The sequence below is a fragment of the Dasypus novemcinctus genome, chromosome 5 (genome assembly GCF_030445035.2).
Source record: "Dasypus novemcinctus isolate mDasNov1 chromosome 5, mDasNov1.1.hap2, whole genome shotgun sequence".
NCBI lineage: Eukaryota > Metazoa > Chordata > Mammalia > Cingulata > Dasypodidae > Dasypus > Dasypus novemcinctus.
The window spans coordinates 108,662,126-108,687,159 of NC_080677.1; the positions used below are offsets into that span (position 1 = coordinate 108,662,126).

At 36.9% G+C, this 25,034-nt stretch overlaps 1 protein-coding gene across 2 annotated transcripts in view; it reads left to right on the plus strand.

Annotated features, from left to right (window-relative positions):
• KLHDC10 (kelch domain containing 10) overlaps positions 1 to 25,034 on the plus strand; it is a 77,159-nt gene that overhangs the window by 39,779 nt on the left and 12,346 nt on the right. For both annotated transcript variants that reach the window (XM_004463245.4, XM_004463246.4), the window contains 2 exons: positions 21,579 to 21,800; positions 24,534 to 24,688. In XM_004463245.4, coding sequence (XP_004463302.1) covers positions 21,579 to 21,800; positions 24,534 to 24,688 — 377 coding nt within the window. The remainder of the gene's footprint in view (positions 1 to 21,578; positions 21,801 to 24,533; positions 24,689 to 25,034) is intronic.

The window sequence follows — 25,034 nt, forward strand, 5'->3', positions numbered from 1 at the left end:
GAGAACTTTTAATGAATTTTCTAAACTCAAACTCTGTTTTTTAAAAAATTTTTATTGTCTAAACATAAAATTGGAGTGAGAAAACTTTAGAATTTAATTTTAAACCTATGTTTCATGTTGATTACTGTCAGAATTGTAATGATAAATTTGGGGGAGTTAGAATCCCTTAATCGGTATAATAGGGTAGAAATAAATCATATCACTGATATGATTATTCTACTGTAACCATATAAGAAAAAGTTATGAATGAAAAATTTATACAATGTGAGTGTGGAAAAGAATTTTCTAAATATGATTCTAAGGAAGAAATAAAAGATTAATTTATATGACTTTAAAATTTAAAATACTATAAATAAAATTAAAAAGTAAATTAAAAGAGTAAATATTTGTAACAAATTATTAATATCATGAATATATACAGAGCTTTTATAAATCAATAGTTTAAAAACAAATGCCAGGGGAGTGGAGGTGGCTCAGCAATTAGGTGCCTCCCTCTGACATAGGGAGGTCCTGGGTTTGGTTCCCAGTGCATCCTAAAAAAAGAAGACAAGCAGACAGCTAGTGCAAACACGAGGGGGGGAGAAGTAAATAAAAATAAATAAATAAATCTTAAAAAAAAAAGGCAAATGCCTACTAGGAAAATAGGTAAAAGGACTTGAATAGTCAAGTCATAAAGAGGAAACCTGAATGGTCAATAAATATGAACAAATATTTATTTTTATTATTGTTATAAACATGCCCATTAAAATAATAAGATACCATTTGCATCAATAAGCTTGGCAAAGATTAAAAATATGAATATCCAGTGTTGGCAAGGATATGGGAAATGAAGTTCATATATTTGATGCAAGTGTAAATTTTATACATATAACCTTTCTGGATCCAATTTAGCAATATGTATCAAAAGCCTTAAAAATGTTCACACCATTTAACCTAGCAATTCTTACTTTTAGAAATGTTGTATCCTTCTACTTTTTTTTTTTCCCCCACTAAGACATACTCTATATCAGGGGTTCTTAACCTTTTTTGTTCCACGGGTCCTTTGGCCGGTTAGTTGAAAACCACGGACCTCTTACTAAGTCCACACTATACTGTGTATTATTTAATACATATATCACACCTGCACCAGCACGTCCCCACAAGAATAATGTTTTTTTGAATTTCAATTCAAGCTCACAGACCCCTTGTTAAGAATCCCCTGCTCTAAAGTGAAAGAAAATCTCAGAAGAGGATTGAAAACTCTAGTTCACACTAATTTTCAAGATAATAATACATTGTCAAACAAGCACATTTAATGTTATAATTTAGACTTTATTAAATTCTTTATAAGCCAGTGTATCTAATTTTGGCTGAAGAGTTTAAAAACAATAACAACAAACTAGGAAAAAATCCTACAGCTGCTATAGGTGTTTCTGTACCTAGTGGCTAACCTATTTTTAGCAGCCAAGCTCCACAACATGAAAAGAATAAAATCAAGCCTAAATGGTTCAAGACAAGATTAAATACTTCGTGTTGTATGTTACCTTTTAGCATAAATAATATTGACACAAATTAATAGCTAATTTTAGTATTATATCACAGAAAACCCACTGTGTGCACATGACCAGTCAGGCACATCTTGCTCTGTAATACTTTTTCCCCTGTTAATATATTGGAATGCTCATTTATTGATTAACAGTGAGAAAGCTAACTTGGACTGAATAAACATAAGCATAATTAAGAAATTGTCTAATTAGGATATAGATCGAATATAATGTCAGTTATGCAAAAATATAAACGAAAAACAAAGGAAATAGTGAAATAACTTGCTAATATCAGGATGGTGGGATTTTACATTCTTTTGATTATTGTGTTTTTCAATTTGTTAATCAAGGAAGAGCAATATTAGCACAGGTAAGTTTGATACCATTGCTTATTTGTAATCCCTAAATTGCCGTAAACAATGGCTGAGAGATGTGGTCTCTGACAGTGCTGAGAAGAGTTTGTTCTGAGGTGGAAGTAAACTCAGCACTAGTGATATCAAGATCACTAGTGACCTCTTAATCAGCGGCCTTTTCTTAATGCTCACTTTCTTTGATTATTTGTAGTGTTTGATGCTGTTGACCACTTACACCTTTGAATTTTCTCTTCTTTTGGGTTGCTTTACTATACAGTCCTAGATGTTTTCTTCCTACCTCTTTGATTATTCATTCTGTTTCCTTCACTGACTTCTTTTCTTCCTACCCACTAAAGGTGGGTATTGCTTACAGTTCTGTGTTTCTCTTTATCATCTCCTTTGGTTATCTCATCAACTTCATAGGCTTAACTATCTTTGTTCATTTGTCCATTCTTTCATTCTTTCAGTATTTCTTGGTTGCCTCCTAGGTACCAGGCACTGTGCTAGTCTTGGTAATCTAGATAATAGATTCAGATAAACAGACAATTCCATAATAATTTGAGTGTAATTCTTTGTGATAAGTGCCCTGATGAGGTAGTATGGGAGAAGAGGTACCTAACTTAGCTTGCTAATGGGGGAGTGGGCATCAGGATGACTTTTCAGAATGGAAGTGTTTAAAGAATGAGTGTTTGCAAAGGAGAGTTGGTACACCTCAGACCGTGGGACCACACAGCTTGAGTAAAGCATTTAGGCAAAACGGAGCATGGTGTTTTTAGAGAACTGTAGGAAGTGTAGTACTGCGGGAAAAGAGTATGGAGGAAAGACGTTGGAGGGGGCCAGATCAAGTGGGGAGACACTGAAGGGCAGTTTTCAGGATCGGATTTGTTTCATAAGCTAGTGAAAAGAATTAGTTGAAAGATCAGTTAGGAGGTTATTACAGTTTTCAAGGTGAGAAATGATGGAGGTTGTAGTAGAAATGATAAGTAAGGAATTAATTTGAAATATAAGGAAGTGGAATTAGATGTGACTTGATGACTAATTGAAGAGGAGGAGTGTCTAGTGAAATGTGACTTCCAGCTTTCCCTGTGAACCATAGTGCTCTTCAGCAGAATAAATAGGGAGATAAAGGGACAGGTTTTAGGGGGAAGATAAATTCAGTTAAATTTCTCCAAACCAATACTCTGAGAGTGATTTCCAGGGAAACCTCTCTAGTAGGTCTGTCTCCTTTTTGTTCTGATGGCACCTTTGGTGTATCTACCTTTATCAGAGCACTTTTTGCACTGAATTATACTCATTTGTTTACTTGTGTGTGCTTCCCATTAGACTGTAAGCTCTGTAAGGGCAGGGACACTGCCTTTAATTTCTTGATCTCTAGGTTGTAGCATAGTGCATGTAATATGTATATCATAAGAGTTGGGTTGAATTAAATTAATAGGGTGGGACTGAAATTTTTAATAAGTTCTCAACTTTAGTGATAGTGACAGTATACTCATGAATTACTGAGAACATGAAATGTTATTATTTAATTATTAGGTTTTTTGCTTTTTTTTTAAAGTGATACTTTTAAAACAGCTATTTCAAGTATCTTATTTGGAGTATCCTATACCATACCTCTGTTGATTCTGATTGAAGACAGTTTCGTAGAGTTCATTTTCTGTCACAAGAGTTCTTCACTACGTCCTGTATCTTTTTAATAACTTTTAAGTTTATCCTACTGATTAAAAGTGCGGTGTAATGAAAAGAATACTGGGCTTCCAGTACAAAATGATAGGCTGAACTCATCCATTTACCTTTCCCTACTTCTCAAATACCATTGAAAAAGACCAAACAGACAAGAAAAAGAATAAATCATAATTGTATAGAAAACCAGAAAAGATTAGCTTTGCAGTCAGATTACCTGGGCCCAAATCCAGACTCTGCCATTTACCAACTGTATATCTTTTTAAAATTTTTATTTTATTTTTTTCTGAGGTACCAGCACCGGGGATTGAACCCAGGACCTTGTATTCTGGAGGCTGACCCTCAACCACTAAGCCACATTGGTTCCCTGAGTTGGCTCCCCTGAGTTGGCTCCCTTGTCTGTTTGCTTGTTGTTTGCTCATTGTCTGCTTGTTGTTTGCTTGTTGTCTGTTTTGTTTTCTTTAGGAGGCACCAGGAACTGAACTCAGGACCTTCCATGTGGGAGGCGGGCACTCAACTGCTTGAGCCACCTCTGCTCCTTGCTCATTTGTTTTTGCTCATTGTCTGCTCGTTGTTTTTTGTTTTTTTCTTTAGGATGCACCAGAACCGAACCTGGGACCTCCCAAGTGGGAGGCAGGCAGTCAACTGCTCGAGCCACATCCACTCCCCCACCAACTGTATGTCTTGAGGCAAATTGCATATCCTTTTTTTTTTGCTTTATTTCCTCACCTGCAAAATTAGGGTTATGGTAATAGCATTTACATCCTAGGGTTGTTATGAGGCTCAATAGAAATAATATATGCAAAGCACTTAGAGGAGTCTGCTGTATTTAACAAATGTTGAATTAACATTACCTGCTATTATCATTAATGTTATAATAGCAGAAATTCTGAGAAATTTCAATGTAATAGAAAACAGAATTAGACTGATTGAGAAGCCAAAAGAGTGTAAAATTCAACCCAAAATAGGTGTTCCTGCTGCATAATGGAAGCCAAGAATGTTCTAATACCCCTTCCCTGAAACTCTGAGCTTAGAGTGAGCTGGTAGAAGAGGGAGCAGGGAGAAAAAAAAAAGAAGAGGGAGCAAGGTGGGGGAAGGTGGAGCATCAGGGCACATAATTAAATGGCTATCTCCAAAACATTTATTTCTCCTACTCCTTTCCTCCCTCCCTTTGTATAAAAAACTCTGGCAATGGCATTAGTTCCCAGGATAAAGCCATGAAAACAGCTTTTTAAGCAAAGCAAGATATTTGCTTTTAGGGAGGGTTGGGCAGGCACTGCCAGCGTGGACTAAATTGGAGAGAGAGAGAGAGTAAAGCAGAGCCTTAGGTAATGGACCTCCACAATAGATTAGGTGAGGAAGGTGAAATGGGAAGAGGAAAAGAAAGGGAGCTACCTGAAAGATTGATCAATATTAAATGACTATACTACCAGAATACAGTCTTCCTTATTTTGACGATAGTCAGGCAAAACTGTTTTCTTTTTCCCCACTTTTAAAGGGAAGCCTGTCTATCAGTGAGCTATTTACCTGCAGAATCCCATTGTTAGACAAATATCCTACCTGGAGGTTATGGCAACAACTTAATACAGCTGTTGAGGAAACCCAGATCACTTATGATTACTAAATAATTTAGTCCTTCATTTATTAATATGAACAAGTAATAAAGATTCTACATACATTTGAGGGAAACTAGACTTGAAAGGAGATGATTAAGATGGATAAACTAGCTGCCTGACTAGGAAACAGAGGTACTATAGGAAACTGAATGGAACTTTAGGAAGTTGTAATTACAAGAGTCATCTTCAGAGTCAAGAGTTTATGGATCCCATTTATAAGTTGGATCCATAAATCAAAAACCACCTACCAGGAGTGGATATGGCTCATGTGGTTGAGTGCACATCTTCTACATGGGAGGTACCGGGTTTGGTTCCTAGTACCTCCTGAAAAAAACAAAAACAACAAGCAAAACAAATAAAAAAACCAACTCAGGAAAACTGATGTGGCTCAGTGGTTGAGCACTGGCTTCCCACATATGAAGTCCTGGGTTCAATCCCCAGCCCCTGGTACCCCCCAAAAAAACAAAAAACAAAAAACCCCAAACAAAACCAACTGTCATGGAGAAAAAGAATAATTAAAGAATTAATTAGTTCTATTTTGAAGAATTGATTGCTGAAATAAAAACTCAGAAGTACTAAGTAATAGATAAGCTGAAGACCAATTACTTTCATGAAAATAAAGTAGAAAACATTTCCAGATCATAAAGCAAGAAGGCCAAAAGAAAGTGTGAGAAAAATTCATACCATGTGGATGGATCTAAGGGATCCAGTATCCTTTTAATATGAGTTACAGAAGGAGAGATCAGACAATGGAGGGGAGAAAATAAAGAAATAAAGAATATTTTCATACACTGAAGAAAGACTGAGTTTTCAAGTGTAAAGGGCCCACCGAATACCAAGCAGGATTAATGAAAATACAAACAAAAAGTACCAGCCTAAATATTATCAAACTTATGATTCCAAGAATAGAAAACAGATTACTTAGAAAAACTCGAAAACAAGAATCAGATTGGCACTGGATTTCTCAATCTGAAGCATGGTATTCTAGAAGATCAGTGCCTTCAGTGTTCTGAGGAAAATTATTTTGAATGCAGAATTCCATATCTAGCCTCACTAATTTGAAGTGGGTGTGGTGGTTTGGACTTGGACCTATGTAACCCAGAAAAAAAAACCATATTCTTATACTTAATCCTTTCTTGTGAGTTGAATCAATTGTAAGAAGGACCTTTTGATGACATTACTTCAGTTAAAGTGTGGACTACTTCTTCAAGATAAAAAGAAAAGCCACAGGAAACAAGGAGCTGAAGATCAAAGGAACTGAGAAGAGGAGGGAGATGCCAGGAGAGGCCACCATGTACATTGTTATATGATAGAGAAACCAAGGACCAAGGGTCACTGGCAGCCAGTCCTGGAATGCCAGTCTTTAATAAGAAATCATTGCTTTGATTATGTCGTGATTTGGACTTCTCCTAGCCCCCCCATAAGCCAATAAATTCCTGTTGTTTAAGCCAACCCATTGGAAACTAAAACAATGGGGGTGAAATAAATAAGAACTCTGAAAGTTTACTACCCACATATACTTTTTTTGAAAATTACTTGAAGAAATACTCCCAGCAAAATGAAAAACAATTCCAAGAAAGAGGATGATATAGAATATAAGAAATAGTGGCATGCAAAGAGACCAGTGAAATTTACTTGTGTCAAAATAAAGTGACTATGAAGCTTAATATAATCTTTTCTTAGCAATTACATTAAGCTTCATAGTCAATATATTTTATATATACATAAAATATAAATTCTAGAACTAAAATTTCAGATGGTTAAAAATGTGTTAATGGGAGGTCCGCAGTTCAAACCCCGGGCCTCCTTGACCCATGTGGAGCTGGCCCGTGTGCAGTGCTGATGCGCGCAAGGAGTGCTGTGCCACGCAGGGGTGTCCCCCGCATAGGGAAGCCCCACGTGCAAGGAGTGCGCCCCGTAAGGAGAGCCGCCCAGCGTGAAAGAAAGTGCAGCCTGCCCAGGAATGGTGCCGCACACACAGAGAGCTGACACAGCAAGATGACGCAAGGAAAAGAAACACAGATTCCTGTGCTGCTGATGACAACAGAAGCAGACAAAGAAGATGCAACAAATAGAGACAGAAAACAGACAACGGGGGTGGGGGGGAGGGGAGAGAAATAAATAAATAAATCTTTAAAAAAAAAGTATTAAATCTCAGCATGATAAAGGACACATATATGATGAACCCACAACTAACATAATACTAAAAATGGTGAAAGACTGAAAGTTTTCTTCGTAAGATTAGGAACAAGACAGGGATGCCCACTATCACCACTGTACTATCATCATTATACTACAAATTCTTGCCAGAGCAGTTAGGCAAGAAAAAGAAATAAAAGGCATCCATTTTGGAAAGGAAGAAGGAAAACTTTGCTTATTTGCAGGTGGCATGATCCTATATATAGAAAATCCTGAAAAGTCTACAACAAAGCTCTTAGAGCTAATAACCAAATTAAGCAAAGTGGTGGGTACAAGATCAATAACCCAGGGAAACGGACTTGGCCCAATGGACTTGGCCTACCACATGGTAGTTCAAACCCTGGGCCTCCTTGACCTGTGTGGAGCTGGCCCATGCGCAGTGCTGATGCGCGCAAGGAGTGTCGTGCCATGCAGGGGTGTCCCATGCATAGGGGAGCCCCATGCGCAAGGAGTGTGCCCCATAAGGAGAGCTGCCCAGCACAAAAGAAAGTGCAGCCTGTCCAAGAATGGTGCTGCACACGGGGAGAGCTGACACAACAAGATGACGCAACAAAAAGATACACAGATTCCCAGTGCCGCTGATGAGGATAGAAGCAGTCACAGAAGAACACACAGCAAATGGACACAGAGAGCAGACAACTGGGGCGGCGGGTAAGGGGAGAGAAATAAATTAAAAATAAATCTTAAAAAAAAAAAAAAGATCAATACCCCAAAATCAATAGTGTCTATACCCTAGTAATGAACAATCTGAAGAAAAATATCAAGAAACAAAAATTTCATTTACAATAGCAACTAAAATAATATCAAGGGATAAATCTAACAAAGGATGTAAAGGACTTGTACACAGAAAAGTACAAAACTTTAGTCAAAGAAATCAAAGAAGACTTAAATAGACAGAAGGATATTCTATGTTCATGGGTTGGAAGACTAAATATTAAAATGTCTATTCTACCCAAAGCAATTTATAGATTCAATGCAATTTGAGTAAAAATTCCAAATGCCTTCTTTTCAGAAATGGCAGTCGTTAAATTTATAGGAAAGAGGTAGGATCCTTGACTAGCCAAAACCATCTTGAAAAGGAACATAGTTGGAGGACTCATACTTCCCATCTTGAACTTGTTACAAAGCCGCAGTAATCAAACAGCATGGTACCGGCATAAGGACAGACATGTGGACTAATGGAATCAAAAGAAGTGTTCAGAAATCAACCTTCACATTTATAGACAACTGATTTTTGATGAGGGTGCTAAGTCTGTTCAGTTGGGAAATAATAGTCCATTCAATTGGGTCTCCATTTGCAAAAGAATGAAGGTGGATCCTTACCTTATACCATATATACAAAAATCAACTAAAAATGGATTAAAGACCAAAAAAGAAGAACCAAAAACAAAAAACTCCTAGAAGGAAACACAAGGAAGCATCTTTAGGACCTTGTGTTAGGCAATGGTTTCTTAGACTTTACACCCAAAAACAAGCAACAAAAGGAAAAAATAGATAGACTTCACCAAAATTAAAACTTTTGCACATCAAAGTACTTCATCATGAAAGTGAAATTACAATGGAAGAAAATATTTGGAAACCACATATCTGATAAGGGTTTTTATCCAGAATATATAAAGAAGCCCTATAGCTCCACAACAAAATACACACAACCCAATTTAAAAATGGGCAAAAGCCATGATGTCTTTGTCCCTTCTCAGCCTGAAGTAGTCAGAGTGGATGTTGTCCCAGATCCCTCAAGATTGAGGAATGAACAAAAATAAGGGGAGAGTGTAATCATGGACTAAAGCAGATTTATTGTGATTGTAGGTATATACTTGAAAGAATTGAAAGCAGAACTGAAACAGATGGTTGCACACCGATGGTCATAGTAGTAGTCACAATTGCCAGAAGGTGGAAGCAACCCGTGTGTCTATCAGCTGATGAATGGATAAACAAAATGTGCTATATACATACAATAGAATAGTTTTAGCCATAAAAGGGAGTAGTCTTGATACATGTGACAATATGGTTGAACCTTGAAGACATCATGTTGAGTGAAATAAGCCAGGCATAAAAGGACAAAAATTGTATGATTTCATAATAATTAGAAAAAGCAAATTCATAGAGTCAGAAATTAGAATATAGGTTACTCGGGGCAAAAGTGGCGTTAGGAAATGGGGGATTTTATGCTTAAATTGTACAGAATTGCTGTTTGGAATGATGACGTTTTGGTAATGGATAGTGGTGTTGGTAGCACAACATTGTGAATGTAATTAATAGCACTGAAATATGTATTTGAAGGTGGCTAAAAGGTGAAATTTTAGGTTGTGTATATGTTACTAGAGTAAAAAAATTTAAATATATCCATAGGACTGTACAACACAAAGAATGAACCCTTGGAGTAAATAAATCATGAACTATAGTACGTGTACAACTATACAAATAGTTTTTCATCAATTGTAGTAAATATACCACACTAATGCAAGGTGTTAATCATAGGGTAGAATATGGGAACCCTGTATTTTATGCATGCATTTTCTTAAATCCCCAACTTTTCTAATAAAAATATGAAAGGAAAAAATTTCTGAAGATCTTATCATTTTGCAGGGTAGGGTGCCAAATCTGTGTATTGATTCCTTTTTGTTTTAAAATTTCCAGGCATAATATTTATTTATTAAAAGAAAAATTCAAATAAAATGGAAATACATAGGGTGAAAAGTGCTTATTATCTTAAACATATATAAAGAATTTGTACAAAGCAGTAAGAAAACGACATACACCTCAATAGAAGAATGTATTGAGCAGGCACTTCCCTGAAGGACAAATCCAGATGGCCAATAAACATATGAAAAGGTGTCCAACCTCATTAGTAATGAGACAAATGCCTACTATAAAGCACAGTGTGATAGGTCTACAAATCCATAGAAATTTCTAAATTAAAAAGACTGACAGTGCTAAGAATGTGGAGCATAGGAAATCTCACATGCTGCTGGTGTTGTATAAATTGGCACAACCAATTGTATAAATTGGCACAACCATTTTGAAAAACAGTTTGGCCTTATCTGGTAAAGTTAAAGATTTCTATACCTTAGGACTTCAAAAATTCTATTTTTAGACATCTATAGCTAACAGAAATGTGGACCCCTGTGTACTTGAAAACATATACAGAAATGTTTATAGTAGCATTAAGAGCCACACATTTGAAACTACCCAAATGTCCATTTACACAACATAAACTATAAATAAATTGTATATGGTCATAGATACAAATACTTTTTGGCAATGAAAATGAATAGATCACCTCTATCACTTAAAACATGGATGGATCTCACAACCATAATTGTGAGTAAAAGCTTAGAGAGAATACACACTAACATTCTATTCAAATACACACCAAAATAAACAATATTTTGTTTAGGGATTATACCTAGATATGATAAAGCTATAAAAAGAAAGCAAGTTTTATCATTATCCTCAAAATCAGGAACTAGGTTGTCTCCAAAGGGAAGGAAATGGCTTGTAGGGAGTTGTGCTGAGAAGGAGCAGTTAAGGGAGTTTCTGACTGCTGGCAGTTTTCTGTTTCTTGACCTTATTTCTTGACCTGGATGGTGTTCCCTTTTAATAATTTGTCAAACTGTACATTTATATCTATGTACATTGCTATATGTGTGTTATATTTCACAATAAAAGGGTTAAATGAAAAAAGCAAAGATGCTCCTTCACATCTTCACTCCTCACCTTATTCCCCTTTCCAGAGGTAATCACTATTACTTGTCAAGTTTCTTTAAAGATTTGATTTCTTCCATATATTGTTAGAAAAATAAAAGTATGTTTGTTAAAATATTAGGATAAGAGGATATAAATCTTCCTAGGAAAAAAAAGAGAAGAAAACTTATTTTTGCAAAATCAGAAAAGTGGAGGGGAAAAAAAAAGAACAATAAGGAAGAATAATAAACTTAAAATATTTAAGATGGCAGGAGTAAATCTAAATAAAAAGGAAAGAAATCAAGACAAATAGAGTTTATCTGTAGAATGTATTTAGTTTAGTACTTTAATTGGGTTAAAGGAAAACGTGATTTTCCTAATAGATAAAAAAGAAACTTTAATAAAATTTGATACTCAGTATGTTCACTTTGTTAAAGTTCTTTAGTTCACCCCTTATGATGTATATACTTTTTATTTCAATGAAAATTTTATTTTTTAAAAATTCAATTTATAAAATTTACTTTATTCCTGATAAAGAAAAAAATTCTTTGATATTCAGAAATAAAGGAAATTTTATTTTTTTGATAGAATATCTATTAGAAACTGATTAGCAAACATCATATTTAATGGTGAAATATTAGCAGTATCTTCATTAAAGTAAAAAACAAGACAGATTGCCACTATCACCTCCACTATTTAGCCTTGTTATGGAGGTTTCACCCAATACAATAGAAGACCAGGAAAAAAAAAAGAGGTACATAAGTTGAAAAGAAACAGCTGAAAGTTGTCATAAATAGCAGGTAACATGATTGTTTACCTATAAAATTCAAGATAATGAGCTAAAGATAACTAATACTAGAGTTCAATAAGATAGCTGGATAAAATTTAACTTAGAAGATTAATCTTTTTTCCTATATAAGAACAACTAATTAGAAAATAAAATGAGATATCTATTCATAATTACATTGAAAATTATAAAATACTTAGACTTATTTTATTAAAAACAAGAAGAAAACAATGTAACTATAGAAAGATACCAAAGAAGACCAGAACAAATGGCTCAAGATTATGTTCCTTTATTGATAGGCTCAATGTTGTAAAATTGAATTTTCCCAAGTAATCCTAAATAAAATCTCTGAGGTACTTTTTGAAAAAATTAACTTTCACTTTGACATAATTTCAGAGTTACAGAAAAGTTGCAGGAATGGTAAATATTTATTTTATGGTCTTCTCCCAGATTCCCCCAAAAGTTAAAATTTTATCACATTTGTTTTATCCATTTCTTCATTCTCTTTTCTTCCCTTTCTCCACTCTCTACATAATACATGTATACAAATACATAATGGTTTCCTTTTTGAAACATTCGAGAGTAAGTTGCAGTATTAATTCCTATTTGCTCCTAAATATTTCAGGGTCTGTTCCTGAAAAACAAGGACATTCTCTTATAACTGCAGAACAAGTATCAAAATCAGGAAGCTAACACTATTATCCCAAGTAAGGGATAAAATTAACACTAGCATCTAGTTTACAGAACTTACTTCAAATTTGCCAGTTATCCCAATAATGTCCTTTATTTATTTTCTTTATTCCCTCCTTCTTCCAGATGGTTCTCTCTTGTGTCTGTTCATTGTTTGCTTGCCTTCTCCAGGAGGTTTCAGGAACCTAACCTGGGACCTCCCACATGACAGGCGAGTGCCTGATGGCCTGAGCCACTTCCACTCTCTGCGGGCTGCGGTGCCTGCTGGCTTGTGGCATCTGTTTGTTGTGGCCGAGGGCAGTGTCTAGCTCGTTGCTGCAGAGGGTGGCATCTGCCCATTTTTTTTAAACACTTTTTTTAAAGTTAGTAGATCACAAAGAATGTTACATTAAAAAACCATAAGAGGTTCATCTTTTTTTTTTTTTAGGAGGCACCAGGACCCAAACCTGGGAACTTGCATGTAGTAGGCAGGTGCCCAGATACCCAGATAGTTGAGCCACATCCACTTCCCAGTAATGTTCTTTATAAAGCAAAAGAAAATCCTGGATCATGTATTTCATTTAGTTGTCGTGTATCTTTAGCCTACCTCAATCTTGAACAATTTCTCAGCCTTAGTCTTTTTAACATTGATATTCATTAGGTTGTTGCAAAAGGAAATGTGATTTCAGACTGTGAATTTTAAATCATTATAACTAGGCTCAGACACATCTTTATTAATCAAAATAGGAACCATTGGGAAGCGGATTTGGCTCAATGGATAGAGCATCCGCCTACCACATGGGAAGTCCAGGGTTCAAACCCAGGGCCTCCTGACCCGTGTGGTGAGCTGGCCTACGTGCAGTGCTGATGCGCACAAAGAGTGCCGTGCCATGCAGGGGTGTACCCTGCAGAGGGGAACCCCACGCGCAAAGATTGCATCCCATAAGGAGAGCCGCCCAACGCGAAAAAAAGTGCAGCCTGCTCAGGGTGGCACCACACACGCGGAGAGCTGATGCAGCAAGATGACGCAACAAAAAGAGACACAGATTGCTGGTGCTGCTGACAAGAATATAAGCGGACACAGAACACACAGTGAATGGACACAGAGAGCAGACAACTGAGGGGCGGGGTGTGGAGAAGGGGAGAGAAATTAAAAAAAACTTAAAAAAAATAGGAACCATTATAATCAACACATTTTTGCCAATGAGAAATAAGTTTGTGTATTTCTGTAGCATAAAAATCCATGCTTTGGGATTCAACTAACGCTTAGAAAGCGTTTTCTACATCCTGCTGGTTGCGGAAGTGTTGTCCCTGCAAAAAGTTGTCGAGATGCTTAAAGAAGTAGTAGTCAATTGGTGAGAGGTCAGGTGAATATGACAGATGAGGCAAAACTTCGTAGCCTAATTTGTTCAACTTTTGAAACGTTGGTTGTCGTGGAGAAGAATTGGTCCCTTTCTGTTAACCAATATTGGCTGCAGGTGTTGCAGTTTTTGGTGCATCTGATCGATTTGCTGATGAGGTATACTTCTCAGGTATAATGGTTTTGCCGGGATTCAGAAAGCTGTAGTGGATCAGACCTGCAGCAGACCATCAAACAGTGACAGTTATCTTTTTTGGGTGCAAGTTTGGCTTTGGGAAGTGGTTTGGAGCTTCTCAGTCCCAACCCTGAGCTGGTTGTTGCCAGTTGTCATATATAATACACTTTGGGTCACACAGCACCTATCCTTGTTGTTTGCTTAGAATAAGAGAAGACGACATTTCAAAATGACTGTTTTTTAAATTTTTGGTTAGTTCCTGAGACACCCACTTATTGAGTTTTTTCACCTTTCCAATTTGCTTCAAATGCCAGAAGACTGTAGAATGGTCAACAGTCAGTTCTTGTTCACCTTCTTGTGTAATTTAAGAGGATCAACTTCAGTGATTGTTCTCAGTTGGTCGTTGTCAATTTCCAATGGCTGGCCACTACGCTCCTCATCTTCAAGGCTCTCATCTTTGCAAAACTTCTTGAACCACTGCTGCACTGTATATTCATTAGCAGTTCCTGGGCCAAATGCGATGCTGATGTTGCAAGTTGTCTCCGCTGCTTTACGACCCATTTTGAACTCGAATAAGAAAATCACTCAGATTTGCTTTTTGTCTAACATCATTTCCATAGTCTAAAATAAATATAAAATAAACAGGTAATCATTAGCAAAAAAACATAAAGCAAGAAATGCACATTAAAATGATGTATAACATAACCACATTTATTTAAGAATGGATGCCAGTATCAAACGACAAATTTCAACAGTGCAAAACCACAGTTACTTTTGTACCAACCTAATAGAAGTGTACAGACTAGTTATATTGTAGAATGTCCCTTAGTTTGAGTTTGTCTCATGTTTTCCCTCATTATTACAATCATTATTTTGGGTAGGAATACCACTGAAGTAATGTGTTGTTCTCATTTTATCATACCAGTAAGCCCATGATGTTTGTTTATTCCTTACTGGTGATGTTAATTTTGATCACTTGGATAAAACCTTGTCTGCCTAAGAGACTTTGTATAGATTAACAAAACTGATTGTAAAATTCATTCTAAGAATAAATGGAGAAGAATAGTTAAGTTATTTTTTTTTAAGATTTATTTATTTATTACCTACCCCTCCACCCCTGTTGTTTGTGCTCATTGTGTGCTGTCTGTGGCTGCTCGTCTTTTCTTTAGGAGGCACTGGAAACTGAACCTGGGACCTCCCATATGGGAGAGTGGCACTTAATCGCTTGAGCCACCTCTGCTCCCTGCTTTGTTATCTCTGTCATTGTTTTTCCTCTTTGTATCTCCTTGTTGTGTCACCTTGTTGCATCAGCTCGCTGCGCCAGCTCTGTGCCTTGCTCATCTTCTCCAGGAGGCACCAGGGACCAATCGCTTGAGCCACATCCATTTCCCAGTTAAGAAGTTTTTGAGAAAGAATTACATGAAGGGGAAGTTGTCCTGCTAGATATCGAGACTCTTTAAAGCTATTAGTTACAAGTGTGGTAATGGTATAAGAATAGATAAATAGTTGAACTGAATGGAGCCCAGAAACTCATAAATATGTATAGTAAGGATACACCACTATGTAGTGTTTGAAGATTATTTCGTTTGTTTTGCCCAGCACTTGGAACAAACTCATGGTAACACTTGGGTTGGTCAAAGCAAGTTTCTTTTATTGCTGCTACTCTCGACCCTAAGATTGCTTTCCTTAAAGAAACCAAATTAATTATTGCATATATTTATATATTAGACATTGTATGGAGTCCCTGCAGTAGGAGACATTTACATACATAACCAAGAAGTAACATTGCATGTGGGAGTGAATGGATGGCTTCTGCTTCACCAAGTTGTACTCAAGGACCAGGAAAATAGTTCTGTCTGCTGGTTGGGGGTGGGAATCAGTTGGATCAATGTTCCTTGACTTTTTTGATCAGGATTCCAGGTATACAACAGGTGACCTGTTTCCTTAAGTAGAGGTAATAGTTGGCTATATATTTGGAAAAAGGCGACCGCTTAAACTAAATTCGTCCTTTAGGTTATTTGATATTTATAACTAAATACTTGTAGCAATAAAGATTTTTACTTTTTAAAAACCTGGACTCAGCAGAAAATGTTCTATAGTACATCTGAATTTCGTTACATCTTTTAAATAATAGGCTTGTTAAACAGTAGATGTTATATGCTACTTTATTCACAAGCCTTTACATTGAAGATTCTGTGATGTTGCTTTGTATTGATTGTGTACACTCTTAAAAAGAATAGGTTTGTGTCCACGGTGATTAAACTTGAATATTGAAACTTCCTAATTCTGTAATAGAACTTCTCTATGTAGTATATTATAAAGATGGTAGTATAGCAGGGATGGCTTTTCTATAAATGATGAGGGAACATCCATTTTGGGGGAAAATTAGAGCCCAACCCAAATAGTACACAAGAATTTCTGGAGGTATTCAAATTCTTAATATAAAAATGAAAACTGTAATATTACTAGAAAGTGAGAATATTTTTTAAATGATGCAGTAGAATAGACTATCCTAAATTAGATACAAAGCAAAGGAGTCATAAAAGAAAAGATTGAAAGATTCGGTCACACCCAACTTCTATCTATAAAATATACCATAAACAAAATTAAAAGTAGCAGGAAAGAAGAAAGAAATATAAGTAAAGAATTTCTTTACTTTACAAATATTTGAGAAGACAAACAGGACAGATGGGCAAAGGATATGATGAGGCAGTTCCCAAAAGCAGAAATATAAGTGGGCCAATAAACATGTTAACTAGTAACATCAGGGAAATGCAAATAAACCTGACACCAATTTGTATGCATCAGATTGGCACAAATTAAAAAGATTGAAAAGGATATAAAGAGATGGGTTCTTCCATACACAATTGCTGGAAATATAAATTAGTCCAGTCTTTTTGTAGAGCAATACGGCTCTTAACAGTATTGTATCAATAAAATTTTAAAATGCATATTCTTTTGATCCCTAAATTCTATTTCCAGAAATATGTAGATATATGCTTGTGTATATATAGAGAGAAATCATAGTTATAATACTGTTTGTAATATGAAAAAAAACTGGCAATAACCTAATCACTTGTCACCTTTTCTCAGAGACCTGGTTACTGCCTTTGGGCTAGAACTAAAACCCACCTCCTTGATGACTGCAAGTCCCTGGTTACTCCATGGGGCAAAGAGCAAGTGTTTGTGACATGGTGAGCACATGGAAGAGAAAAGATTGTTCAGACATCACACTGGCACACAATTTGTAGCTGGAGTTCCCTGCTAGATATTAAAAGTTCACCTTTGCATACAGGTTCAGTTTTAATTTTTGACTTTTACATTTACTAATGGGAGTTCCTAAACCTGGCAGTCCAATTCTGTGTTTGATTTTATTAGTAGCAAGTACTTTTTCAGAAAGTGGAATTTGTACATGGAAAATTTGGGGGTGGGATTCAATAGAGGTACTTTAGACTCTAAAACCCAATTTCATTTCTGTCAAGGGTGATGTATCTATGCTCTATTCTAAATAATGAAAATTAATTCTTGGTCTCCATGATATTAACCCTGAGAAATACCCATGAATTATTCAAAATAAGATGACTTTCTCATATAATCCTCTCTCTGGATATAAATATTTCGATGTTAATGCATATACAAAGAAATCTGTAGATAGCACCTAGAAAGAGAGGAACTTCTTTACTCCCAGCTGTAAGATTCCTTGACAGGATGTTTAATATTTACTGAACACTGATCTTTACCTAGCAGTTTATTTTGCATAGATCATGAAATTAACAAAAGTCAGCAATTGGGCTAGATTAGCAAAATATTATGTGAGCCACAAAATTTTAAATTTTCTAATAGCCACATTTTAAAAACATAAAGAACATATTAATTTTAATAATGTTTATATTTAACCCATTATATAAAAAACACTTCCACAAAGAATCAATTTTAAAAGTGATTAAATTCTACATTCCTTTTGTCATATTAAGTCTTTGAAGTCCATAAGGTATTGCATATTTAAAGCATGTCTCATTTGGGAACAGTCACATTTGAACTGTTCAGTAGCCATGTGTGCTAGAGGCTACCATATTGGACAGTGCAGGGCTCGACTGTACGCTTCAGAGAACAGAAGTAGCACTTGACTAGTCATTGTATTCCCAGCACCTAGCACAGTGATGGGTACATAGCAAGTGTCCAATAATATTTTATGACTTAATGAATGAGCGAATAAATATAAAACCAGCTTTTCACTGATGACTCAGCATATAATCTATGTGAGTTATATTTGTTCACAAAAATAGTAGGCAATAAATTTCTAACAGTATGCCTACTTTGCAGTACAGCCATTTTGAGAAAATCCTAGAATATGCTGTATTTGTTTTCATATTTGCTCAAATATATTTTTAAAATTATCCATTGGCTCCAGGTAAAAAAGCAAATGACACTATAGAGGTCCTTAGAGTTCCTATCTCTTGACCATAACAACACTTAGTTTTGTTTTTCTTTAAAATTTCGCTGATTCTTAGGAAAAAACACTTGTGTCTTGGGGAAAAGGTCATTGCCTAATCAACCCCTAAATCATATATCTCATAAACATGATAATATCAGAGTCCACTTAAAGTTGTATACTGATTTGATCATCCTTATCACTATTTATTTTGACCGGAAGTCAAAATCAGCAAAACTTTTAGGATCCATTACATATCTCTAACTCTAGTACATGTTGTGGGAGATACTAGATAGTTCTTATGTATGATCTTTGCCCTTGAGGAGCTTATCCATTTGGAGAAGAAAAATAAACTGATAAAATGAGTAGAGAGGAAAGCAGATGTGGCTCAAGCTTTTGGGCACTTGTCTATCACACAGGAGGTCCTGATTTCGGTTCTTGGTGCCTCCTAGTGAAGATGAGCAAGACAGTAAGCTGGCATGATGAGCTGACACAACAATATGGCACAAAGAGGAAACACGATGAGAGCTACAACAAAACGGAGCAGAGGTGGCTCAAGTGATTGGGTGCCTCTCTCCCACATGGGAGGTCCCAGGTTTAGTTCCTGGTGCCTCCCAAAGAGAAGACGAGCAGACACAGAGAGCGTACAAGAATTGGACACAGAGAGCAGAGAGCAGACAGTGAGCACAAACAATGAGGGTTGGGGGAGGGAATAAATAAAAATCTTAAAAAAAAATAAAATGAGTAGAGAAAAATTAAATGCCAAACTCATTGATTTCTAGCTTTGTTGAGTGCCTTCTATGTGTCAGTCACAACCTTGCTGATAGAAAGATAAATACGAATACATTCCTCTACCCTCAAACAGCTCACAGATTCCTGGAAAGATAGAAATATATAAACCAATATACATATATAATTAATATGTTATAATCAATAAATCAAACATATAAAACAATAAGCATATTTTACATAATAACAAGGGTAATCTATGAGGTATGGTAATACTTTCCCCATATACAGATGAGAAAACTGAGGCTCAGAAATGGTCAGTGACTTTATCAAGATAGCAGGAAGAACCTGGATTCAAACCTAGATATTTATAGGAGCCCTTGCTCTTTCTTCCACACCAGACTTTCTGTGTTTTTTTTTTTTTTAACATTTTTTTTTTTTTAAAGATTTATTTATTTAATTTCCCCCCCTCTCCTGGTTGTCTGTTCTTGGTGTCTATTTGCTGCATCTTGTTTCTTTGTCTGCTTCTGTTGTCGTCAGCGGCACGGGAAGTGTGGGCGGCGCCATTCCTGGGCAGGCTGCTCTTTCTTTTCTCGCTGGGCGGCTTTCCTCACGGGCACACTCCTTGCGCGTGGGGCTCCCCCACGCGGGGGACACCCTTGCGTGGCATGGCACTCCTTGCGCGCATCAGCACTGCGCATGGGCCAGCTCCACACGGGTCAAGGAGGTCCGGGGTTTGAACCGCGGACCTCCCATATGGTAGACGGACGCCCTAACCACTGGGCCAAAGTCCGTTTCCCTCTGTGTTTTAAGATTCCTAGAAAGAGTAGAGAAATTGAGTTAAGGTAAATCACAGCACAGTAAATTTGCTCACTTACTATAATTTGCCTACTTCTATGTTTATTCATGTGTTTACATAGGTATGGTATTGCACTTTCATTGTACATATATTTTAGTGATAATGATCTGAACAAGAAGGCTCTAGGGTTTTATCAGAGAGAAAGAGCTGTATGACCTGTATAGAGGTGTTTCCATAACTGGAAATTGAAGGGTAGATAGACTAAGGTAGAAGGGAAATATCCTGAGCTTTTCATGCAAAGAGCTTAATTAAGCAGGCAGGAGTGAGTGTGAGAAATAAACTAGGTCAAGATATTGTGAAAGATGAAATGCTGGGCAGAGAACTTCATACTTGGGCAGTAAGGAACCATTAAAGTCTCAAACAGGATTGACAGGTTAGACATGAGTGACTCAGTGATTGACTGTTACCTCTTTTTTTTTTTTTTTCCTCACTGCTCAAGATGAGTGGCAGAATTTCTTCCTTAAAGCACACACAAGAAAGTGGGATTTTGATTTAAAAAAATAAAAGCCTATGTTAGGATAGTAATATTGATTTGTGTAACAGGTGTTTATGAGGTTTCCAGCATTGGCCTAAATATTAACTAACATTATACTAGTCTCTATTACTAGCATTTGAAAGTAGGTATCTTTAGGGTAACACAACTATAGTAACTTCTTACTCCATCCATTATATATTTAAGCATCTTTGCTTCTATAGCTATGTAAGGGTTTGTGTAGACTGGTATTTTAAAAATTTTAAGGAGAGTACAAATAATATAAAGTATTGGGGTTTTTTTTTCCTCTAAAATAATCTGACATAATTTTTAGTGAACTAGTTGATATAATTTAAACTTGAGAAAATTTTCAAATATAAATTGTAGAAATAGCTTTCCTTAGTAAAATTCTTAAAAGGATGAACAGTATTCTTTTACGTCAGTGTAAGGCTGTTCTTTCTTAACTGCTATAATCTCTGTAATGGTATTTAAATTCTACATTTTGCTATAACTCTCCATTTCTTTTTAAGTATATAATTATATATTGTGGGAAAAATCATAAGTTTTATGTATGTGTATTTTTATTTATACATGACTCATTCACATTTGTGATGTATTTCTCTAATATCCACAGTCTAATTTAGTTGGCTTGTTTTTATTTTTATTTTTTCTCTTCTCAGGAAATAAGAAAACTTGTCCTTTTGGATTATTAAACCCCTTCTACTTTTCTTAAAAATTCCAAGTTGTCAGTCATCTTGGAAGAGTTTATAATACTATTTTGCTTCACCTGGGAAAAATCTTTTTATAGTTATCAAATTCTGAAAATAGTCATATGAACTAGGAATGAAGACTACTTAGAATCTTAAGCAGCGTGTGTGTGAATGTTATGTATAAAATGACCTAAGCAAATAAAAACTACAATCATGTTATAAATCCTCCCTGATTCCTTTTTAAAGCTAATATAGGTTGTTACCTAATTTCATTTGGGCTTTTAATCTGCTGAACCACTTGTGGAAAACTTTCCTCTTCTCTCCTAGGCCACAGACCTCCACCAGCACGAAGTGGACATCGGTGTGTGGCAGATAATACCAATCTGTATGTGTTTGGAGGTTATAACCCAGATTATGATGAATCAGGAGGGCCAGATAATGAAGACTATCCGCTCTTCAGGGAGCTTTGGAGGTATCATTTTGCCACAGGAGTATGGCACCAGATGGGTACAGATGGCTACATGCCCCGAGAACTGGCATCTATGTCACGTGAGTGCAAGCAGTTCTGAACCTTTGACTTTATGAACTATTTAGGAGACTAGATTCAGTGTTACGTGTTCCATCCTAATTATTTATAATGATGAAATGAGGTTAAAAGTTGTCAGTGGATTGGCTTTTACTATGGTTATAATATAGCATGGAGATTTATAATCGTTGGGAGGTGGATAACCCTAAGGTTGAACCCAGCTATATACCACTTACTTGCCAGATGATTTTTAGGCCCGATTTCCTTACTTGTAAAATGGGGTTAATAGTATCTCAGGGGGAAGCAGATGTGGCTCCACTGATAGAGCATCCGCCTACCGTATAGGAGGTCCAAGGTTCGATGCCCAGGGTCTCCTGGCCATTGTGGTGAGCTGGCCCATGCGCAGTGCTGCTGCACGCAAGAGTGCCATGCCATGCAGGGGTGTTCCCAGTGTGGGGGAGCCCCACGCACAAGGAGTGCGCCCTGCAGGGAGAGCCACCCCACACGAAAAAAGTGCAGCCTGCCCAGGAATGGCACTGCACACACGGATAGCTGACGCAGCAAGATGACTCAACAAAAAGAAACACAGATTCCCGGTGCCACTGAGAATGCAAGCGGATGCAGAAGAACACACAGCGAATGGACACAAGAGAGCAGACAACGGGTAGGGGGTAAGGGGAGAGAAAGAAATTAAATAAAATAAATCTTTAGAAAAAATAGTATCTCAGAGGATTGAGTATAAAGCATCATATATATGGTAGGCCAAATGTAGTTGGAGATCAGCAAATGAGGTTTTTTATAACAATGATAACTATTGTGCGGAGTACTTCACACACATTATCCATTTAATCCTCACAACATCTCTATGATCCAGGTGGAACCTGGTGTCATTGTATAAAAGAGGACACTTTAGAGAGGCCCTAAGGGTGATGGCTCTTTTTAGGAAACCTTCAACAAATTATTTAAACTACTCTTGTTTTAGTTTGGTAGGTTGCTGAAATGCAGTATACCAAAAATGTGTTGACTTTTACAATGGAGACTTAATAACTTAAAATCTTACAGTTCTGAGGCCGTGAAAATGTCCAAATCAAGGCATCATCAGACGATGCTTTCTCCCTGAAGACCAGCTGCCAAAGATCCTGGACTCTGCCACATGGCAAGGCACATGGCAGCATCAGCTGGTCTCTCCCTTCCCTTCCTGGTTTCATTGCTTTCAGCTTCTGGCTTCAGTGGTTCTCTCTCTCTTTCTCCCCCTCCCTCCTGCCCTTTCTCCCTCTCCCCCTTTCTCTCTTTTTCTCTCTCTCTGTATTCACCACTTTTATAAAGGACTCCAGTAAAAAGATTAAGATCCACTTTGGGTTGTGCCTGCTGAAGCAATCTAATTATCTATAGTAGGTTTATACCCACAGGAATGGATTAGCTTTTTTTTTTAAAGATTTATTTATTTCTCTCTCCGCCCTCTGTTGTTTTTGCACTTGCTGTCTGTTCTTTGTGTCCATTCGCTGTGTGTTCTTCTGTGTCTGCTTGTCTTCTCTTTAGGCGGCACTGGGAATCAATCCTGGGACCTTCCAGAGTGGGAGAGAGACGCTTAATCTCTTGTACCGCCTCAACTCCCTGGTCTGCTGTGTCTCTTATTGTCTCTTCTCTGTGTATCTTTTTGTTACATCATCTAGCTGCGCCAGCACTCCACGTGGGCCAGCACTCCTGCGTGGGCCAGCACTCCTGTGTGGGCCAGCATGCCACACAGGTCAGCACTCCACGTGGGCCAGCACTCCTGCATGGGCCAGCTCTTTACTCAGGCCAGTTTACTGCGCAGGCCAGCTTGCCTTCACCAGGAGGCCCGGAGAATTGAACCCTGGACCTCCTATGTGGTAGATGGGAGCCCAGTCGCTTGAGCCACATCCACTTCCCTGGATTAGCTTTAAGAACATGATTTTCTGGGGTCCATCCAGCTTCAAACCATCACACACACTCTAGCTCTGTTTCATCATCCATAACAATGGGGAAGATAATAGTAGTTCCTACCATATAGGGTTGTTGTGGAGATTAATTCTGCTGCCACACTGGACTTTAAACCTAGGTCTCACTGCCTCCAGTGCCCACGGTGTTGATTACTACAACGTTTCAGTTGAATTGGTTAAAGAAAAAAAAGCCATTGAAAGAATAGCACTATTTTGAGACTATTTGTGACTAGAGAAAGTATGTGTGTGTATGTGTGTGTTGTGTCAGGAACAAAAGGGATTCAGAGGGAGAGAACACCGGTTACTAGTAGGATATCAGTGTTTCTTTTTACCTGGTAGAGGATTAAGATGACAGAATGACAGAAACCATAATTCAAAGTGTAGAGGTCACCCACTGGCAAAAGAAAAAGAACCATCCTTCTGTCCCTCACCCTGGGCTTCACTGGGTCTTTCCTGAGGCAAAGATGATATTTCATTTCCCTCTATTTTGTAGTAGATTCTGTCTTTAGTAGCAGTAGTATACTGATGTACATACAATTCAGTATTGTTATACACAGTATTTAATGAATTCTACAAATATGTATTGAATAAATGGTACATACTTTATAATGATATAGAATTCATGTAGTGTGAATTAGAACTTTTTCTGTAGAATTTTGTAGTAGTTACATAACACTGGTTTGAGCTATCTTCTAAGAGCTTTGAAGCATACTTTTTTTAGTTTTTCCAGGTTTATATTGGCACGCATTGCATGTACCCAGTATGTAAATGGAATTTGTGCTTCTCCTTCCCCAGTTGTGCTACATGGAAACAACCTGTTAGTGTTTGGAGGTACGGGCATCCCATTTGGTGAGAGCAACGGCAATGATGTCCATGTGTGTAATGTGAAGTATAAGAGATGGGCTTTACTCAGCTGTCGGGGGAAGAAACCCAGTCGTATATATGGACAGGTACCAATCCGTGGCCAGTCATAGTGGATATATTTGTTCATACTTTTTTAGTTCCAGGGACAATGTCAGAATATTTATATTGCTACTAAAATTTGCTAATAGAGAAGGAATTCAGCGTGATTAGTATTTTATTTTTCAGTTCTGCTGTGAAATTATAACTTGTAAATTTGGTTGCTTATCTTCCCCTTCCTTTTGTTTCCCTCACCTTTTGTTTCCAGTCCAGTTTAGACCGGTATGGAAGTTTCTTTGAATGTGGAGTCCTTCCCCATGAGAGATTGGGCTATCGTATGGTCTAGGTCCTGTCATCTTTAGAGTGATGTGATTCTTCGAGTGCTTTCTGACTTAA